The 18,592-nt window shown below is 41.5% G+C and overlaps 1 protein-coding gene across 1 annotated transcript in view; it reads right to left on the bottom strand.

Moving 5' to 3' along the window:
* Window positions 1-6,434: 6,434 nt before the first annotated feature.
* The window catches only part of NHLRC3 (NHL repeat containing 3), a 45,428-nt gene continuing 33,270 nt past the window's right edge, over window positions 6,435-18,592 (bottom strand). Inside the window, exon 8 of the mRNA XM_010835646.1 lies at window positions 6,435-7,261. Within this exon, the coding sequence (XP_010833948.1) occupies window positions 7,108-7,261 (154 nt within the window). The 3' untranslated portion in view covers window positions 6,435-7,107. The remainder of the gene's footprint in view (window positions 7,262-18,592) is intronic.

Here is an 18,592-nt window from a genome sequence, read left to right as displayed (position 1 = left end):
TCAACTGAGAGAAAGACTACTGGGTGTCTACTAAATTTGGTAACCAATTCTTGGTACACTTGGCAAAAGCAGATTCACTTGGAGTGATGGTGACAGAAGCCAGACCAAGTGGATTAAAGAACGTCCACAGGGAAAAATGTAGAGGCAGTAAATGCAGACTGCTCTCTAGCAGCTCACTGTGAGTTAGAGAGGGACAGCCTCCCAGCCACTCTTCCTGCCTTGGCTCTGCCTATTTCCACTTTCCTGGATACAAGGGGGATCCTGTCAACATCTAAATCTGCACAGGCTATTGATTCAACATGGTAGACGCGCCTCACGTCATGTTCTGGAAGCCTTCACAGGAGTTCATTTAAATAAGGGTGAAGGAAAGAATGTAAAATAATTAGAGCTGTCAGTGATGAAAAATGCCAGTGCATCTTTGGAAGAAAGAAAGACAAGAAAGAAGTGACCATGACTTGGAGACAGGAAAGTTCAAGGTCTAGAAGAATCTGATGGGTCCCTCATGGGACCTCAGAAATTCTCAGGACTTGCATACATAAGCTGAGACAGAAGAGGCAGTGAAGTCCTTGGCTGAAAAATCAAGAATTAATTAAAAGCTTGCTTATGCACTGGCTGGGCATCCAGGTATGTTGAAGTTTATTTCCTATATAGACAGATCGCTGAGGTTCCAAAAGAGAATCCTTTCTATCCCAGAAGATTAAGAAAGTTCTTGAAAAAATGGGTAAGCCCTGGAGTGTTTTTGCAAGCTGACCCACCAACTGTCTGAGTGGAGATGGTCAAACACAAAGTAAAGGACAGGTAGGCTCATCATATAATTCAGAGGAGAATTTTCCCACCCCTCTCTCCATGAACCCTTGTATTATCACTGTTCATTATGTGGACTAGTATACAGAAGCAATTCTTACTAAATTTTGGTTCTTGGAGATACAAATATATTTTCCATTTTTTGTGGATCATTTTTCAGGATAAAGTCTTAGTTCAAGCTTTTTTCCATGATTTAACCTGAAATGTTGGTTGCCTTTTAAGTCTTCTTCAGGTGATCTTTTCCTGATACCCCTGATTATGCAGAAAAAAGACCCCCTGGCTGTCTATTAGCTTAAATCTCTCCATAATACAGTTACTTCTTTACATGTTCATGGTTTCTGACAGACAAAGTATCTGTTTGCTGGAAATGTGTCTTTATCAGTCTTCCATTTCCAGAATCTAGTACAACACTTGGCATTTTAAATGTTTATTCAAAAAAAAAAAGAAAGGCGAGAAGGATGGATGAATGTGTCTTCTTTGGCTATAAAAATAAACATCATGATAACTTGGCTTCTGAACAATGAGCTTGCCCTTTGGCTGGCCTGCAGTGTGTGACCACAGGATTAGAACAGTGGCCAGAAGTGAGTTTTTATCATGCAGGGGCCCCCAACTTTCTGTTGTAAAGAGCTCATCTCTAGGAGACCTTGTGCTCAGAAGCGCGACCCCATCCAGTTTAAATATGTGCCTTGCAATCTCTTTTCTCCCTTGTCCCAGGGTCTTCACTTGGAACAGTCCCTGGAGAAGTCAGTGTTCCACCTTTTCCTTGTATCAGGATGACTCCTATATGTATGGGTGAGACAGTGAGACAGAGATGGAGGCAAAGATGGGGCTCGTACAGGAAGGGAAGAAACTGATAGACCGGGATCACAGGAAAATTTTGTTTCTTATCTCCGCAGTCAGAATTCTTTTACCTTTTAAATGAGGCTTAGTTTATAGTTTGTTTCCAGGGTATTATCAGTACAAAGTTCAGCCCTCACATTTTGGCAATTACAATCAGAGGGTAAGCTTGTTTTCCAGGAATTATTAAGCAATTATCACCCTATTCTACTGATAGCCCATTCTGGATCTAAGTTCAGACAACATCCCATTGAAATAGGACTTCACTTTTAACTGTTTGGAAAACACTTATTGATTCCCTCCATCTTGACTCCTGGTCCTATTTTAAATATCTTCAAATTCCTGATAACACACACTGGCATTTGCTCAAGGCTAATTTTAGCACGTTCTTTGTACAGAGGCTGCTAAACCCAGATATCAGACACACCAAATCATTTGAGGATTTTATTTTTCCACATACTAAAAAAAGTCCACGTGTTTATGTTTGCATGATCCCCAAGTGGTCTTTAAGAAGAGAGTAGGCAAGTCAGTTCTCTAAATCTATCACTGCTAGAGCCCCAGGGGCAGGCTGCAGTACTTGAGAACTCCGCTGTCAGGGCAATCTTCTCCGGGCGGACAAAACTACGCTGCAAGATTGCTAACTCAGCAGGTTCGGGGAGAACCATAGAAGCTGGCAGGTGCTAATAAAAAAAAAACCTGGAGGAGAACAAAGGGAGCCTTCTCTGCACTCCTCCGAAAATGTCACCCACAGGAAGTCAGGCTTTGTCTGGGAGGCACGTGGGCTTCATCACGGCCCACTGGGCAGAACGAGATCAATGCTAGCCAGTGTCCACAATGGGCTCAATGCAGGCTATTGTGGCGGCTGGAACGACTTGAGGGATGACTGCAGGATAAACTCCACCTGTTCCTACATCCTGAAGTGCCCGTGTCATTGAGTGGGCTGCTGGCTGCCTTTCTCCTTCCCATGTCTAAGTCAGCTTCAACCTAAAAATCTCCGAGGGTTGCGCTGTCCTGTCTTAAGGATCGCCCAGCTTCTCCATTTCTTATATGTTCTCTGATATTCTGAAGTTAGATCTGCACACAAACATGTGTGAGGGGCTGGGAGTGCAAAACAGAGCAGGCTGATTTCCAAGAGACTTACTGATTTAATTCCGTTCCCTCCTACACCCCTGCCTGCCCTGATCATGGTTGTGCTTATAAATTAGACCAGGTCTGTTTTGGGGTTTCCCCATCTCCTCAGGCACACAGGTTTTGCATGATATGTAGTTTTCTTAGATTAAAAAGAATATAAGTCAGATCAATAAAGGCACATTAAGGGGAGAGGAAAAAATCAGATTTTTTTCCCCCTACATATAATACATGATGAAAGAAAAGCCTGGTGATTGGAGCAGAACAATTTGTCCTTATATAAGACAGCCTCACCTCTGCAGGAAATATAGTCACCTTGCCTGAGTCAATTCTGCCTTTCCTAGCCCTATCTTCTGGCACTGTGATAACCAAAAAGTGCTCCTATACATCTTCAAATACTCTCAGTTAAGATTCACCATGTACGAGGAGCACGCTTATGGTAGAACAACGGCGGTGGATGCAGTGAACGCCTGTCAGATGTTGTTTGGTTGCTAAGTCATGTCCGACTCTTTTTTGACCCCATGGACTGTAGTCTTCCAGGCTCCTCTGTCCATGGGATTCTCTAGGCAAGAATACTGGAGTGGGTTGCTATTTCCTTCTCCAGGGAATCTTCCCCACCCAGGGATCAAATCTGCATTTCCTGCACTGGCAAGTGGATTCTTTATCACTGAGCTACCTGGGAAGTTCACCTGCCAGATACTAAACCACACATTATTGCCTCATACTTAACCCTGGATACACTAATCTCTAGTGAAAGAATTTCAGGCACTTGATTGGGTGAATATTTGCAAGCAGATGAAACTTCCTGTGCTACTCAAATCACAGGAAGACAAACTGTTCATGGTTAGGTCAACCCTGACTGAGCCTCACTGTGGAAATCTCCATGAACTTCAACACCAAGCAGTTTTGCTCCATCCTGCCAATTTCTTCAGCAGGGATGGCTTATCCATAGACTATGTAGGATTTCTTAGGGTTTGCTTGAGGACACAGCTCTACAGAACACAGTATAACTATCTTATCTGCCACTGTCAAAATTTATTTATTACTACACTATCTCATGTAGTTATAAATTTATGTAGAGGAAATGTTTAAGCAACTGTATTATAAATGCGGGACAGCAACAAACTGTGGTGCTGGAGAGGACTCTTGAGAGTCCCTTAGACAGCAAGGAGATCAGATCAGTCAATCCTAAAGGAAATCAACCCTAACTATTCATTGGAAGGACTGATGCTGAAGCTGAAGCTCCAATACTTAGGCCACCTGATACAAATAATCAATTCACTGGAAAAGATGTGATGCTGGGAAAGACTGAGGGCAGGAAGAGAAGGGGGAAACACAGTCTGAGATGGTTGGATGGCATCACTGACTCAATGGACACAAGTCTGAGCAACTCCAGGAGATAGTGAAGGACAGGGAAACCTGGTGTGCTGCAGTTCATGGGGTTGCAAAGAATAGGACATGACTTAGCAACTAAGCAAAAACAAAGGGATATGGGGCTTCCCAGGTGATGCAGTGGTAAAAAACCCACCTGCCAATTAAGAAGACATGGGTTCGATCACTGGGTCAGGAAGATCCATTGGAAAAGGAAATGGCATTCTCGCCTGGGAAATCCCATGGACAGGGAGGGGAGCCTGGTGGGCTACAGTGCATGGGGTCACAAAGAGTCAGACACGACTGAGAGACTGAGTATATGCACACACACACACAAAGGGACATAAAGGGAAATAAAGGAGGTCCTACACTACATTCAAACAGTTAAATGACAATACCAGTGATCACTTAACCAGTGATAAGACACACACACACACATGCACACTCAAAGTATATTCAAAGACACTATAGATAAACCAAAATAAAATACTTAAATGAAATAAAAAGGCTCTTAGCATTTTCATGCTATCATGAGGAATAAATGAAGGGAGAAGGGATTTTGTATTGATTGAAACTTGAAATGATGGTATTTGCTTACAATTAACTGGATTGTTTTCTCTACATAGAGAACGTGGGCTTGAAATAAATATATATTAATGTTTATTTGATACTTTTGAGTTAGATTCTGAAAACCCATACCAGTTAGATGTTGAGTAGCCAAACAGTAAGATGACTGAGGTTTATTTTCTCCTGTGAATTTACAACATTCTTGTAAGTGGCATCAGGCAGATAGTATTTAGAATCATCTTATAGGAGAAAAAATTATGTCTTCAAGAAGTTCAGTGATTCAGAAAATTGTAGATCTAAGATTAAAACCCAACTCATCTTATTTCAAGTACAGTAATCATGAAAAGGCATTAGTTGCATGAAAGAATGGATGGTGGTAATTTAACTTTCCACTTACATTTCAATAGCTTTCAGTTTGATTATCTTTCTTATCACTGAGTCAGTGTAACTCAATTGTTTCACTTTTCCTCACCATTACTAGAAGTATTCATTCATTAGAAGGACTGATGCTGAAGCTGAAACTCCAATACTTTGGCCACCTGATGTGAAGAACTGACTCATTGGAAAAGACCCTGATGCTGGGAGAGACTGAAGGCAGGAGGAGAAGGGGATGACAGAGGATGAGATGGTTGGATGGTATCACCAACACAGAGTTTGAGTAAGCAGAGTACATCATGCAAAATGCCAGGCTGGATGAAGCACCAGCTGGAATCAAGATTTCTGGGAGAAATATCAATAACCTCAGATATGCAGATGACACTGCCCTTATGACAGAAAGCGAAGAAGAACTAAAGAGCCTCTTGATGAAAGTGAAAGAGGAGAATGAAAAAGTTGGCTTAAAACTCAACATTCAGAAAACTAAGATCATGGCATCCGGTCCCATCACTTCATGGCAAATAGATGGGGAAACAAGAGAAACAGTGAGAAACTTTATTTTGGGGGGCTCCAAAATCACTGTAGATGGTGACTGCAGCCGTGAAACTAAAAGACGCTTGCTCCTTGGAAGAAAAGCTATGACCAACATAGACAGCATATTAAAAAGCAGAGACATTACTCTGCCGACAAAGGTCTGTCTGGTTTTTCCTGTAGTCATGTATGGATGTGAGAGTTGGACTATAAAGAAAGCTGAGTGTGGAAGAATTGATGCTTTTGAACTGTGGTGTTGGAGAAGACTCTTGAGAGTCCCTTGGACTGCAAGGAGATCCAACCAGACCATCCTAAAGGAAATCAGTCCTGAATATTCATTAAAAGGACTGATGCTGAAGCTGAAATTCCAGTACTTTGGCCACCTGATGTGAAGAACCAACTCATTGGAAAAGACCCTGATGCTGGGAAGATTGAAGGCAGGAGGAGAAGGGAACAACAGAGGATGAGATGGTTGGATGGCATCACCTAGTAGATGGACATGAGTTTGAGTAAACTCTGGGAGTTGGTGATGGACGGGGAAGGCTGGCATGCTCCAGTCCATGGGGTCGTGAAGAGTTGGACATGAATGAGTGACTGAACTGAACTGAACTAGAAGTATCACTTCTAGCTCTTCTATTGTCTAGAGTTCAGTTGCTTCATTTTGACTCTAATACCATGAACATTTGTCCTAAAATATTTTTAGACATTTCTTCAGAGGTATTTCAAGAAAGAAACTATTTTATTACATGATACTGAATGATATTTTTATCTAGAGCAGAATTCATCTACTAAATAATTTTCAAAATGATACAAATATTTTGTTTTTAACTAACATTAATTTTTGGTTTATTGCCTTGGTGACTTGGTCATACAGGTGAATATGGCAAAACTCCACTCAGAGCTCAAAAGAACAGCACACAATGAACCAAATGTGAGGAAAGGAAAGCCGACACTCCAGGTGGAGGGAAACACAGGGCAATTTGGTGCAATGCTGCTAGATACTGTTGGTTTAAAGTTAACCTTTTCATTCCCATGCTGACACAAACTCTCCATCTTTTGCTACACGTCTGCCTGTTCCATGCTGAAGGAGACCTCCGGGCTCTTGTAGCTGAGTAGTGTGTCTGTGATACACATGGATGTTTTGAATCAAGAAGTTCATCAGAACCATGGGCCTCACCTGCCCAACATAGGCCAACTCTGAGACTGACTGACACGGTTCCTTCTTCCTATGTAGTGTATTAAAAATAGCAATAAACTTGGAGTCAGAAAGCCTGAGCTTGATATAGTGGACATCTATTGGTTGCTCTAATGTTGTCCATGTGAGACTTTAAAATATTTCAATACAAAAACCAAGAGATGACTGGGTACAAATTAACCCTAATCTTTAGCACAATTAATTAGCATTTTGAGACTCTCTAATCAAGCCTCTACATGCCACTTGCAGAAGTGGTTACTCGCTTCACCTATGCTTCTGTGAAAAGTGCACTAGAGGATCTACTGAGTAGCATAAAATACATCAGTAATAATTTGTTGCTGGTGAAATGTGTGATGCTCAAATCGGGTGAGGCCGATTAGGAGTGCTGTACAGTCATTTCCAGAAGCGAAGTGATAAAAATCTAGCAGGTCAGGTAGTTCTGCCATGTGCCAACTGGAAGACAAGAACATAAAAAACAATCAAATGCTTAGGAATACATTTAATGAAGGAGGTGAAAGGTCTGTACAATAAGAATGACAAAACACTGATCAAAGTAATTGAAAAGGATGCAAATAAATGAAAAGATATTCCACACTCATGTGCTGGAAGAATCAATATTGTTAAAATGCCCATACTATCCAAAGTGAGCTACAAGGTCAGTGCAATCTCTATAAAAATTCCAATGGAATTTTTCACAGAAATATTTTTAAAAATCCCCAAATTCATATGAAATCACAAAGGATCTTGAATAATAAAAACCATTGTGAGCAGGAAGAACAATTAGAGGCATCACACTTCCTGATTTCAAAATAAATTACAAAGCTACAGTAATCAAAACAGTATAATACCAGAATTTTTTAAAAAGATGCATGAAAATGTGTTCAACATCACTAATCAAAACCTCAATGAGTCATCATCTTATACCTGTGAGATGGCTATCATCAAAAAGACAAAAGACAAGCATTGGTGAAGATGTGGAGAAAAGGGAATGTAAATTAGTACAGACATGGAAAATGGTATAGCAGTTCCTCAAAAAAAAAAAACTACCACATGGCTCAGTAACCCCATTTCTGGGTATATCCAAAAGAAATAAAACCAGAACCTTGAAGAAATACCCGCACTCCTATGTCCAGTTCAGCATTATTCACAATAGCTCAGATATAGGAACAACCCAAGTGTCTATTGATGGATGAATGATTAAGAATATGTGGTATAAATATATACAGTGGAACATTTTGTTTTAAAAAAGGAAATCCTGTTATTTGTGACAACACGGATGAAGCTGGGGGACATTAAGTGAAACAAATCACTCAGAGAACAACAAATACTGCATAATGTGGTGTACATGGAATCTCCAAAAATTGGGTTCATAGATTCAGAGAGTAGAATGGTGGTTGCCAGGGACTGGGGATGGGGTAAACGGGGAGATGATGGGCAAAGGGGACAGAGTTAATCATGGAGGATGAGTAATCTCTGTCAATCGAATGTACACCATGGTGACTCCAGTTAATAACACTGCATTGTGGGACTCACCCGGAGTCCACTGGTTAAGAATTTACCTTGCAATGCACGGGATGCAGGTTCAATTCCTGGTCAGGGAACTAAGATCTCATGTGCCGTGGAGCAACTAAACCTATGTGCCACAACCAGAGAGCCTGTGCACCACAACAAAAGATCCCGCATGAGACAACAAAGATCCCACGTGCTGCAACTAAGACCTGGTGCGGCCAGATACACGAATACTAATAATAATACTGTATTGTGTACTTGTAATTTGCTAAGAGAGTAGATCTTAAGTATTCTACCATTCACCCACACGCCCCCTCAGTGAGGTGATTGAAATGTTAATTAACTTGATTGTGGTAATCATTTCACAAATTATACTTGTATCAAAACATCACATTTACACCATAAATATACATAATTTTTATTTGTCAATTATACCTCAATCAAGCTGGGGTGAAAAAAAAGAGAGAGACCAAATTTAAAGTCAATTTGCACATGATACCTGGAAAAATCTTCTGTTTCTGCCTCTAGGCTCACAAAGTAGTTGCCTGTGTCTTAACTGTATTTCTCACCACTTTACTATGCTTATGACTCTACATCTCTCTACCCCTTTGAGAGAAGATTTCAGCAAGGGCAAGGGCAAGGGACTCCTGATCCCCAGCACCTGTTTGGCACATGGTTAGACGTGATACATGTGTCTCCAGGCATGAGCAATGGATGGTCTCTAAGCAGTATAACAGGCATTCCTGGTAGCTCAGTGGTAAAGAAGCCGCCTGCAAGTGAAGGAGATGCAGGTTTAATCCCTGGGTTGGGAAGATCCCCTGGAGAAGGAAATGGCAACCCGCTCCAGTATTCTTGCCTGGGAAATCCCATGGACAGAGGAGCCTGGCGGGCTACAATCCATGGGGTTGCAAAGAGTCGGACACAACTTAGCAACTGAGCATGCACACAAGCAGTATAGCACCTGGAAGAGAGTGTTTCTGCTGTCTGATGGTCCTACATCCAAAACCAGCCCAGCCACTCTTATAACCTCTTTAGTCCACCTATTCATTTGTAATAATGGGTTACAGGCTTACGGGTTTATTATAATAACTTAAGTATCAATACTTTAACATTACACCTGGCAGTAATTGGCATGCACATTGCATATGACTGATTAGGACTAGTTTGTCTGCAATTCATACCTGAAAACCTGAGAATAAATGGAAAAATAATATTCTTAATCCAGATAGATATATTGTCCATTTTTGACCCAGTCAATCTTAACCACATAGTGAACTAAACTTGTTGTTTAAAATTTCCTAGGGGCAGCAGCACAGCTGTCTCACGAGTGTGCACATAGTAACCAGAGACCCATACGATGAACATTTACATACAAAAAAAGTTCCTAAAAATTGACCCATAGGAACCAAAGCACACCAACACTTATGAACATTCTCATTTATCTTATTCCTTAGGATTTTCTTACCTTTTTCTTTCATTTCAAAAGCAAAATCTATGGGGACTTCCCTGGGGATCCAGTGGTTAAGAGTTCACGCTTCCAATGCAGAGGATGTGCAGGTTCGATCCCTGGTCGGGTAACTAACATCACTTGCCTTATGGCATGGCAGGAAAAAGAAAGAAAGGGAGGAAGGAAGAAAGAGCAAGAAAAAAAGAAAGAAAAGAAATACACAAAAGCAAAGACACTTTCTTCCCTTCTTCTCTCAAGCCAATTGCCATCTAGGAGTGAATGTGGTTCATGCTTCTTAAGCTTTAAAACTCTGATAATGATTATTTCAGAGATTGTATTGGGTCCAATAGACTGTTTTATCTACCTTGGAGAAACTGAAAATTTATATGAAGCTCAACAACTGAAAGGCTAGTAGTGTCATAAAATATGAAAATGAAGACAGAGAGACAAAGGAAAACCATCTCTGGAAGCTGGAAAGTCGGACGTTTTCAACTGAAGAAGATTCGAAAGTGGTTGCTTTCAGAAGATATTAAACCTGACCCCTGATTTCATCAGGACTGTGCTCCAAAGGGATCCTTCCACTAGAAAGCCACAGACCAAGTAAACATGACAGAGATTGCCATTCCCCTTGTCACTCAGAAGAGCCATCTGACTCCTGAGTTAAAGTCATTTTCTATTAAATTCACCAGCATGCTAATTAAAGAATGGCTGGAGGATGCTGGAGCTGCCAGATGCTATGAAGATATATCACTGTCTTTTTATACGGTTAGGCAAACGTTTAATTAAACCTGCAGCTGCTGTGTGTCTGCTCAACCCACCAACACAGCTAAACCTCATTTACCTGAGAAAATCATTTCATATTAGTGTCTTCCAAGAGGTAAAACAACTTAAAACAGACTTTGCTGAAATATTTAATGCCTTTGTACATGATTTAATTAAACGCATCAGTAATTACATCGGGGCAACTTGAACCTGACTTTCCCTGGGGTTCCTGTTGTATCTTCTGATAGCTAATCAGATGTCTCCTCAATGGTACCCTTCTTTGGAGGAATAGAATTACAGGAAGTCTAAGTATAGGCGTGGATGCTCAGCCTGTCTCTATTACATTTTACTTGGGCATATGAGTTTTAATGCATTTAAAAGGCCTCTTTGGAAAGAAAGTTAGAGAAATCCAAGAGGAGATGGCAACGAAACACAGAGCCAGAATTTTCTTGCTCTAGAATTCCTGCTTATGACTAACAGAGTCATTAGCCAGCACTGTGGGCCTGTCCTGACCACTCTCTTTAAGAAAATTTGCAGTTATTTTCTTTGACCAACAAAATAAAGTTTTGTTTGCATTTTCAATTTATGCACATTCTTCTTTTTCATTGAGTACCATATTGTGATCATCAGTGGATTTTAGCTGGAAATCATGCTGCATATGACAAAATTCAAAACCAAATCTTAATTCATAATGGATCCTGACTTCAGGTCAAGAAGATCATGTCTGAACTGAGAGCCTGGTAGACTGGATATCGTCTCTCTCTTTTTCAAATTAATTTATTTAGTTGGCTGTGTCAAGTCTTAGTTCAGTCGTTCAGTCGTGTAGGACTCTTTGCAACCCCATGGACTGTAGCACACCAGGCGGACTGCAGCACGCCAGACCTCCCTGTCCATCACCAACCCCCAGAGCTCACTCAAACTTATGTCCATCACGTCGGTGATGCCATCCAACCATCTCATCCTCTGTCGTCCCCTTCTCCTCCTGCCTTCAATCTTTCCCATCATCAGGGTCTTTTCCAATGAGTCAGTTCTTTGCATCAGGTGGCCAAAGTATTGGAGTTTCAGCTTCAGCATCAGTCCTCCCAAGGAATATTGAGGACTGATCTCCTTTAGGTTGGACTGGTTGGATCTCCTTGCAGTCCAAGGGACTCTCGAGAGTCTTTTCCAACACTGCAGTTCAGAAGCATCAATTCTTCAGTGCTCAGCCTTCTTTATAGTCTCAGTTGCAGCATCCCAGATCTCCCACTGTGGAGCGCGGACTCTAGTTGTGGTGCAAGGGCTTAGTTGCTCTGAAGCCTGTGGGATCTTAGTTCCCTGAGCAGGGATTGAACCCACGTACGCTGCATTGCAAGGCAGGTTCTTGACCACTGGACCACTGGGAAGTCCCTGGATGTAGGCTCTTTCATTGATCGGTTTTTAAGGATTACACACAGTGCAAAGTGAGGAAGAAAGGGGTTAGAGGTCTGCTGAGAGTCAAGCTTCAGCTGCAGCCCGCTTTGCCTCCTTGCTTGGCCGGTCCTACAGTGCCAGAACAGCAAAGCTGGTGAGCTGGTTTGCCCAAAAGAAGCAGGGGCAGAATACAACAGCCAAAGAGGACCTTCATCCGCCTGGATTCGTGCTGCAAATCTAAGCCAACGAGTTTTGGATTCTATTGGCTCTCTCTTGCCAGTATGCTTGGTCTCCTACAACGGCCTAGCCAAGCACAACTGAACCATCAGTTTCCTTCAGACTTTCCAACAGAGGCCATTTCCCTCCTGGAGGAGCTGGGGAGAAACATCCAGGTACCATTTCAATGGGTCAGATTCTGGATGTTCCATTGATGGGGTGGCACATTGAACTTTGTGGTTTTCTTTCTTGCTAAAACTGTGGAAAATTCTGAAAGAGATGGGAATACCAGAACACCTGATCTGCCTCTTGAGAAATTTGTATGCAGGTCAGGAAGCAACAGTTAGAACTGGACATGGAACAACAGGCTGGTTCCAAATAGGAAAAGGAGTACGTCAAGGCTGTATATTGTCACCCTGCTTGTTTAACTTCTATGCAGAGTACATCATGAAAAGCGCTGGACTGGAAGAAACACAAGCTGGAATCAAGATTGCCGGGAGAAATATCAATAACCTCAGATATGCAGATGACATCACCCTTATGGCAGAAAGTGAAGAGGAACTCAAAAGCCTCTTGATGAAAGTGAAAGTGGAGAGTGAAAAAGTTGGCTTAAAGCTCAACATTCATAAAACGAAGATCATGGCATCCGGTCCCACCACTTCATGTGAAATAGATGGGGAAACAGTGGAAACAGTGTCAGACTTTATTTTTCTGGGCTCCAAAATCACTGCAGATGGTGACTGCAGCCATGAAATTAAAAGACGCTTACTCCTTGGAAGGAAAGTTATGACCAACCTAGATAGCATATTCAAAAGCAGAGACATTACTTTGCCAACAAAGGTCTGTCTAGTAAAGGCTATGGTTTTTCCTGTGGTCATGTATGGATGTCAGAGTTGGACTGTGAAGAAAGCTGAGCGCCGAAGAATTGATGCTTTTGAAGTGTGGTGTTGGAGAAGACTCTTGAGAGTCCCTTGGACTGCAAGGAGATCCAACCAGTCCATCCTAAAGGAAATCAGCCCTGGGATTTCTTTGGAAGGAATGATGCTAAAGCTGAGACTCCAGTACTTTGGCCACCTGATGCGAAGAGTTGACTCATTGGAAAAGACTCTGATGCTGGGAGGGATTGGGGGCAAGAGGAGAAGGGGACGACAGAGGATGAGATGGCTGGATGGCATCACTGACTCGATGGACGTGAGTCTCAGTGTACTCCGGGAGTTGGTGATGGACAGGGAGGCCTGGCATGCTGTGATTCATGGGGTTGCAAAGAGTCGGACAGGACTGAGCGACTGATCTGATCTGATCTGAAGGAGTCTGAGGGAGTTTGTTTAAAGAAAATGTGTGACATCAGAAGTTTGATGAAGTAAATATTTTATCACTCAAGTAATGAGATGCCCGGTGCCTCACCAACTGCCCTGGACTGATACTTGTTGTTTAGTCACTCAGCGGTGTCCAGCTGTTTGCGACCCAATGGACCATAAGCCCGCCAGGCTCCTCTGTCCATGGGATTCGCCAGGCAAGAATACTGGAGTGGGTTGCCATGCCTTCCTCCAGGGGCTCTCCCCAACCCAGGGATCCCCCAAATAAAAAGGAGCTCCTAAGGGTAAGAGCTGAGGATCCAGTACAGGAGACACATAGGGGCAGCATGAGACAGTGGAGTAAGAACCTAAAGGCAGAGCACTGACTTGTGAGCCTGCAGCACCCTGGCACGGGTTTTGTTTCACTGTAATAGTGTCGAACTGCATGAGTCTGAAATTAGTGGAACTCGCCTTTTCTATTTTGAGTCTATTGTTGCTGTTGCTTGCATTTATTTTTAAGAGGAATATTCACCATCCTATAACCAGGCTGGCTACGTACTGACAGCATGGACCACGACCCATTAACCTATTGTTCTCCTCCTTATTCTTTATTTAGGAATAAATGAGTGCAATTGTGTATTAACACATATATGTGGAATGTAGAAAAATGGTACAGACGAACCTATTAGCAAAGCAGAAATAGAGACATTGATGCACAGCACAAACATATGAACACCAAGTGGGGAAAGAATGGTGGGATGAATTTGGGAGATTGGGATTGATGTATATACATCACTGATACAATGGATAAAATAGGTAACTGATGAGAAACATACTGTATGACACAGGGAGCTCTACTCAGTGCTCTGTGGTGACCTAAATGGGAAGGAAATCCCAAAAGGGGGATATATGTTTACATATGGCTGACTCACTTTGCTGAACAGCAGAAACTAACACAATGCTGTAAACCAACTATGCCCCAATACAAATTTTAGAATAAATAAATAAATGTAACTTTGTACTGCAAAAAGAAAAAAAAGGAATAAACTAGTGCCCAAACTGAGAAGGCAAGACACACAGAATTAATGTGGGGTTTCCTTTAAGCAAGTTGATGGGGAAATGTTACAGAATCATTGCCTACTTGGTCCGTTTTAAATTAGTCTTCAAAGTGTCCTCCCTTCTGAATATTCAATTGATTCTCCAAATTAAAAGAATCAGACAACCAGTTAGGAGGTTACAGCTTGACTTGGGCCTTTCTGGTTTCAAATTTACAGTTTACGGCAACCTTCCCGTTGGCAACAGTCCAAGAAAATGGTGCTGTGAACGCAGCTGCCTGGGGTATCTGCCATGGACATATGCTGGACTTAACGATATTAAATCCAAGGCTCTAAACACAGATAGGTTTGCCACCTGTTCTTCTTCCATGGGGATCAACTGAGCCAGGTAAATTCTCTCTGGAGAGAAATTGAAAAGTGGAGAAAGGAAATATTCCTTCTAAAAACACACTAAGTAAACTGGTTTTTCAGATTCGTGAAAACCTAATTCATTACAAAAATTAAGTTATTTGTGGTGACATAAATAAAGAGCTATTTACTATCCTATGAGTCAACCAAAGAGGAAAAAAATTAGTTACCAACGTTAACAGTCAATTACAGGAAAGTAATTACAAGTATATCGTAACAATATTTTGCTCTTAATTTATAAACATGGCACTTATAGATGTCTACTTAGGAGGAAATGGCCTTTGATTGATTTCACAGCAGTGGGGTTATTCATTTTCACTTTTGTCAGATGACTGGTTGTGGCTAAGAATGAAATTTGTGACTTTGTACTATGACAGACTGATTGATCTTGGCCTTATTGTGCCAAACACTAAGAAGTTGAAACGTAGCGTCCAGAAAAGTCAGTTTGTAGACAAACTGTTATGTGTGTTTTCAGGGAGGCTCCCAGTCCCTGTTCTCAACTATATCCAGAAGTATTAATTAATTAGCTACTAGCTAGCAGGAGTTGTATAAGACAGGGGTTAGATCTCTGGGTTGGGAAGATCCCCCAGAGAAGGGTGTGGCAACCCACTCCAGTATTCCTGCCAGGAGAGTCCCAGGGACAGAGGAGCCCGGTGGGCTACAGTCCATAGGGTCCCAAAGAGTCAGACACACCTCAAGTGATTTAGCATACACGTTAATTAATTAGCTACTAATTAACTAGAAGTAGCTAGATTAGATGGGATGTGTATTAATTTGGTGACGCTGCCATAACAAAATACCACAGACTGCTTGATTTCAACAACAGAAATTCGTTTTCTCACAGCTCTGGAGGCTGGGAATCCAAGACAAGGATCCCAGTATGATCGACGTGTGGTGAGAGCTCTTTTGCTAGTATTCAGACAGCTGATTCTGTGTTCTAACACAGGAGAGAGAGAATCTTGTGTCTTTTTTATAAGGACACAAGTGCTTATAAAGGGGTGCTTTTGATCCCCATCATAAGCACCTCCCCTTACGACCTCATCTAAACCTGATTAACTCCCAAAGACCTCATCTCCTAATAGCATCACATTGAAGGTTAGAGCTTCAACATATGGATATTAGGGCAACACAGTTCAGCCCATAGCAGTGAGAATGAGAGATTTATCAATGGACTCTCAACTCATTTGTGTTCTTACCTTTCAGTAATCATTCTTGAACACTATTATGAGCATACAGAGAATGTATAAATGATTAAAGCACATGTTTCCTAACCTTGAATAGCACATAACCTGGTGAGGAAGTTAGACATGAAAATGAAAAATCACAATAGGATGTGACACTTATTATAAGAAATGTAAGAGGGAATATGCAGGGCTCTATTCCAGTGCAGTAGATTTGCTCATCATTAGCCCCTCTGAATTGAACTGAGAACCAGCTACATGGCAGGCAATGTCCTCAGCACTCAGAATATATTAATAAAGATAAATAGACTATTAGCTCAGCCTGAAAGGTCCAGGGAAGATTTCTTGGAGAGACCGTGGTGTCTGTGCACCTTACTCTATGAGAAAGAATTATTCAACTTGCAAAGTGAGTGATGGGCATTCCCGGCATGAGAAGAGAGTACACATGCAATGGTGTGGCACTGGGGCGCAGCTCATTGGACAAGGTGGGTGGATCTCAAGGTACAGGCATGAGAACGGCTAGTGTGGATCATACGAGGGAAGCGAGGTGGTAAGAAATGGTCAGATTCCGGATCTATTTTGAGATAGACTTATCCACTTGGATATGTAAGAGATGCGTCAAAGACAAACCAAAGATTTTTGTTCTGAGAAACTAGAAGAATAGACTTATTATCTTCATAAATAGAGGCTTGTAGAAGGAAAAGGTGTGTAGGAAGGGGCTGGCTGAAAATCTGGAGGAGGGTCATTTAGGCTTTCTTGAGTGGACTTGGGACTGAAAAAGAATCAAGATTGAGGCACTCTTGAGGGAGCAGAAGTGCCAGAAGCTGTGGACTAATTAGATGAGGAAGAAGGGAGAGAGCGGAGTCTAGGATGACAGTCTGACTGAAGTGGACAGTGTGGTCTTCCCCCAGGACAGAGAGTACAGGGCAGGGAGCTTGTTGTGAGAGACACCAAACTCCACCTGGTACGGGTGACATTTAAAGGGCCTGTGAGACATCCGGGTGAAGATGCCCGTAAGGCCTCTGGACCAAAGGAGAAAGAGCGCCAGAAATGTGGGTCTTTCGTATCAGTGGTGGAAACTGAAGCAATGAGGTGGATGACATATCACGTAGAGATGGAAGAGAAAGCAAAAAGAGGCAATATAAGGACAGAACTGTATACAACAACATTTAAAGAGAAGAAGAACCTAAAGAGCGTCAATTCTTAGTCCCAACTGAAGAAAACTACATACTGTCTGTTTAGAAGAGTCATCAGAGACTTAGAAATTGAGTCAGATTTTTATAATAATAAGACAAAGAATTAGATTTCAAAGATCAAGAGGAAGTTCTACTAAAGCCTACTATGCTTTATAATTGAGAAATCTAGGTTATCTTGATTTAAGAAAATATTTTAAGGCTTTTAATTAAATATATTATAGAAAAGTGTATGATGTCTCATAAAAATAAAGTTTGATATTTTTTCATAAACTGAACACACTCATTTAACCAGAACCTAGAAAAAGAAATTGCAAATTTACTGACACTTCAGAAGCCCCTCCTATGCTTCCATCCACTTACTATTCCTCAAGGTGACAATTACTCTGACTTCTAACAGCTCAGATTACTTTAGACAGTTTATGTAGGGCAACACAATTCAGTCCATAGCAGTTAGCACAAAAGACTTATAAAAGGAATCATACATTATCTATTCTCTTGTATGTTCAACTTTATGCCTGAGAGATTCATCTCTGTGTACACACACACACACGCACATAAATATATATATCATCCATTTATCTCCATATGATATTCCATTGAGTGAATATTCCATGATACAGTCTTCACTTTTTATTTTTTTTTCTCTCTAATTTTATTTTATTTTTAAACTTTACATAATTGTATTAGTTTTGCCAAATATCAAAATGAATCCGCCACAGGTATACATGTGTTCCCCATCCTGAACCCTCCTCCCTCCTCCCTCCCCATACCATCCCTCTGGGTCGTCCCAGTGCGCTAGCCCCAAGCATACAGTATCGTGCATCGAACCTGGACTGGCAACTTGTTTCTTACATGATATTTTACATGTTTCAATGCCATTCTCCCAAATCTTCCCACCCTCTCCCTCTCCCACAGAGTCCATAAGACTGTTCTATACATCAGTGTCTCTTTTGCTGTCTCGTACACCGGGTTATTGTTACCACCTTTCTAAATTCCATATATATGCGTTAGTATACTGTATTTATGTTTTTCCTTCTGGCTTACTTCACTCTGTATAATAGGCTCCAGTTTTATCCACCTCATCAGAACTGATTCAAATGTATTCTTTTTAATGGCTGAGTAATACTCCATTGTGTATATGTACCACAGCTTTCTTATCCATTCATCTGCTGATGGACATCTAGGTTGCTTCCATGTCTTGGCTATTATAAACAGTGCTGCAATGAACATTGGGGTACACGTGTCTCTTTCCCTTCTGGTTTCCTCAGTGTGTATGCCCAGCAGTGGGATTGCTGGATCATAAGGCAGTTCTATTTCCAGTTTTTT

The sequence above is a fragment of the Bison bison genome, unplaced genomic scaffold (genome assembly GCF_000754665.1).
Source record: "Bison bison bison isolate TAMUID 2011002044 unplaced genomic scaffold, Bison_UMD1.0 scf7180017864048, whole genome shotgun sequence".
In the NCBI taxonomy this organism is placed as follows: Eukaryota; Metazoa; Chordata; class Mammalia; order Artiodactyla; family Bovidae; genus Bison; species Bison bison.
This window is presented reverse-complemented; position numbering and strand designations above follow the sequence as displayed.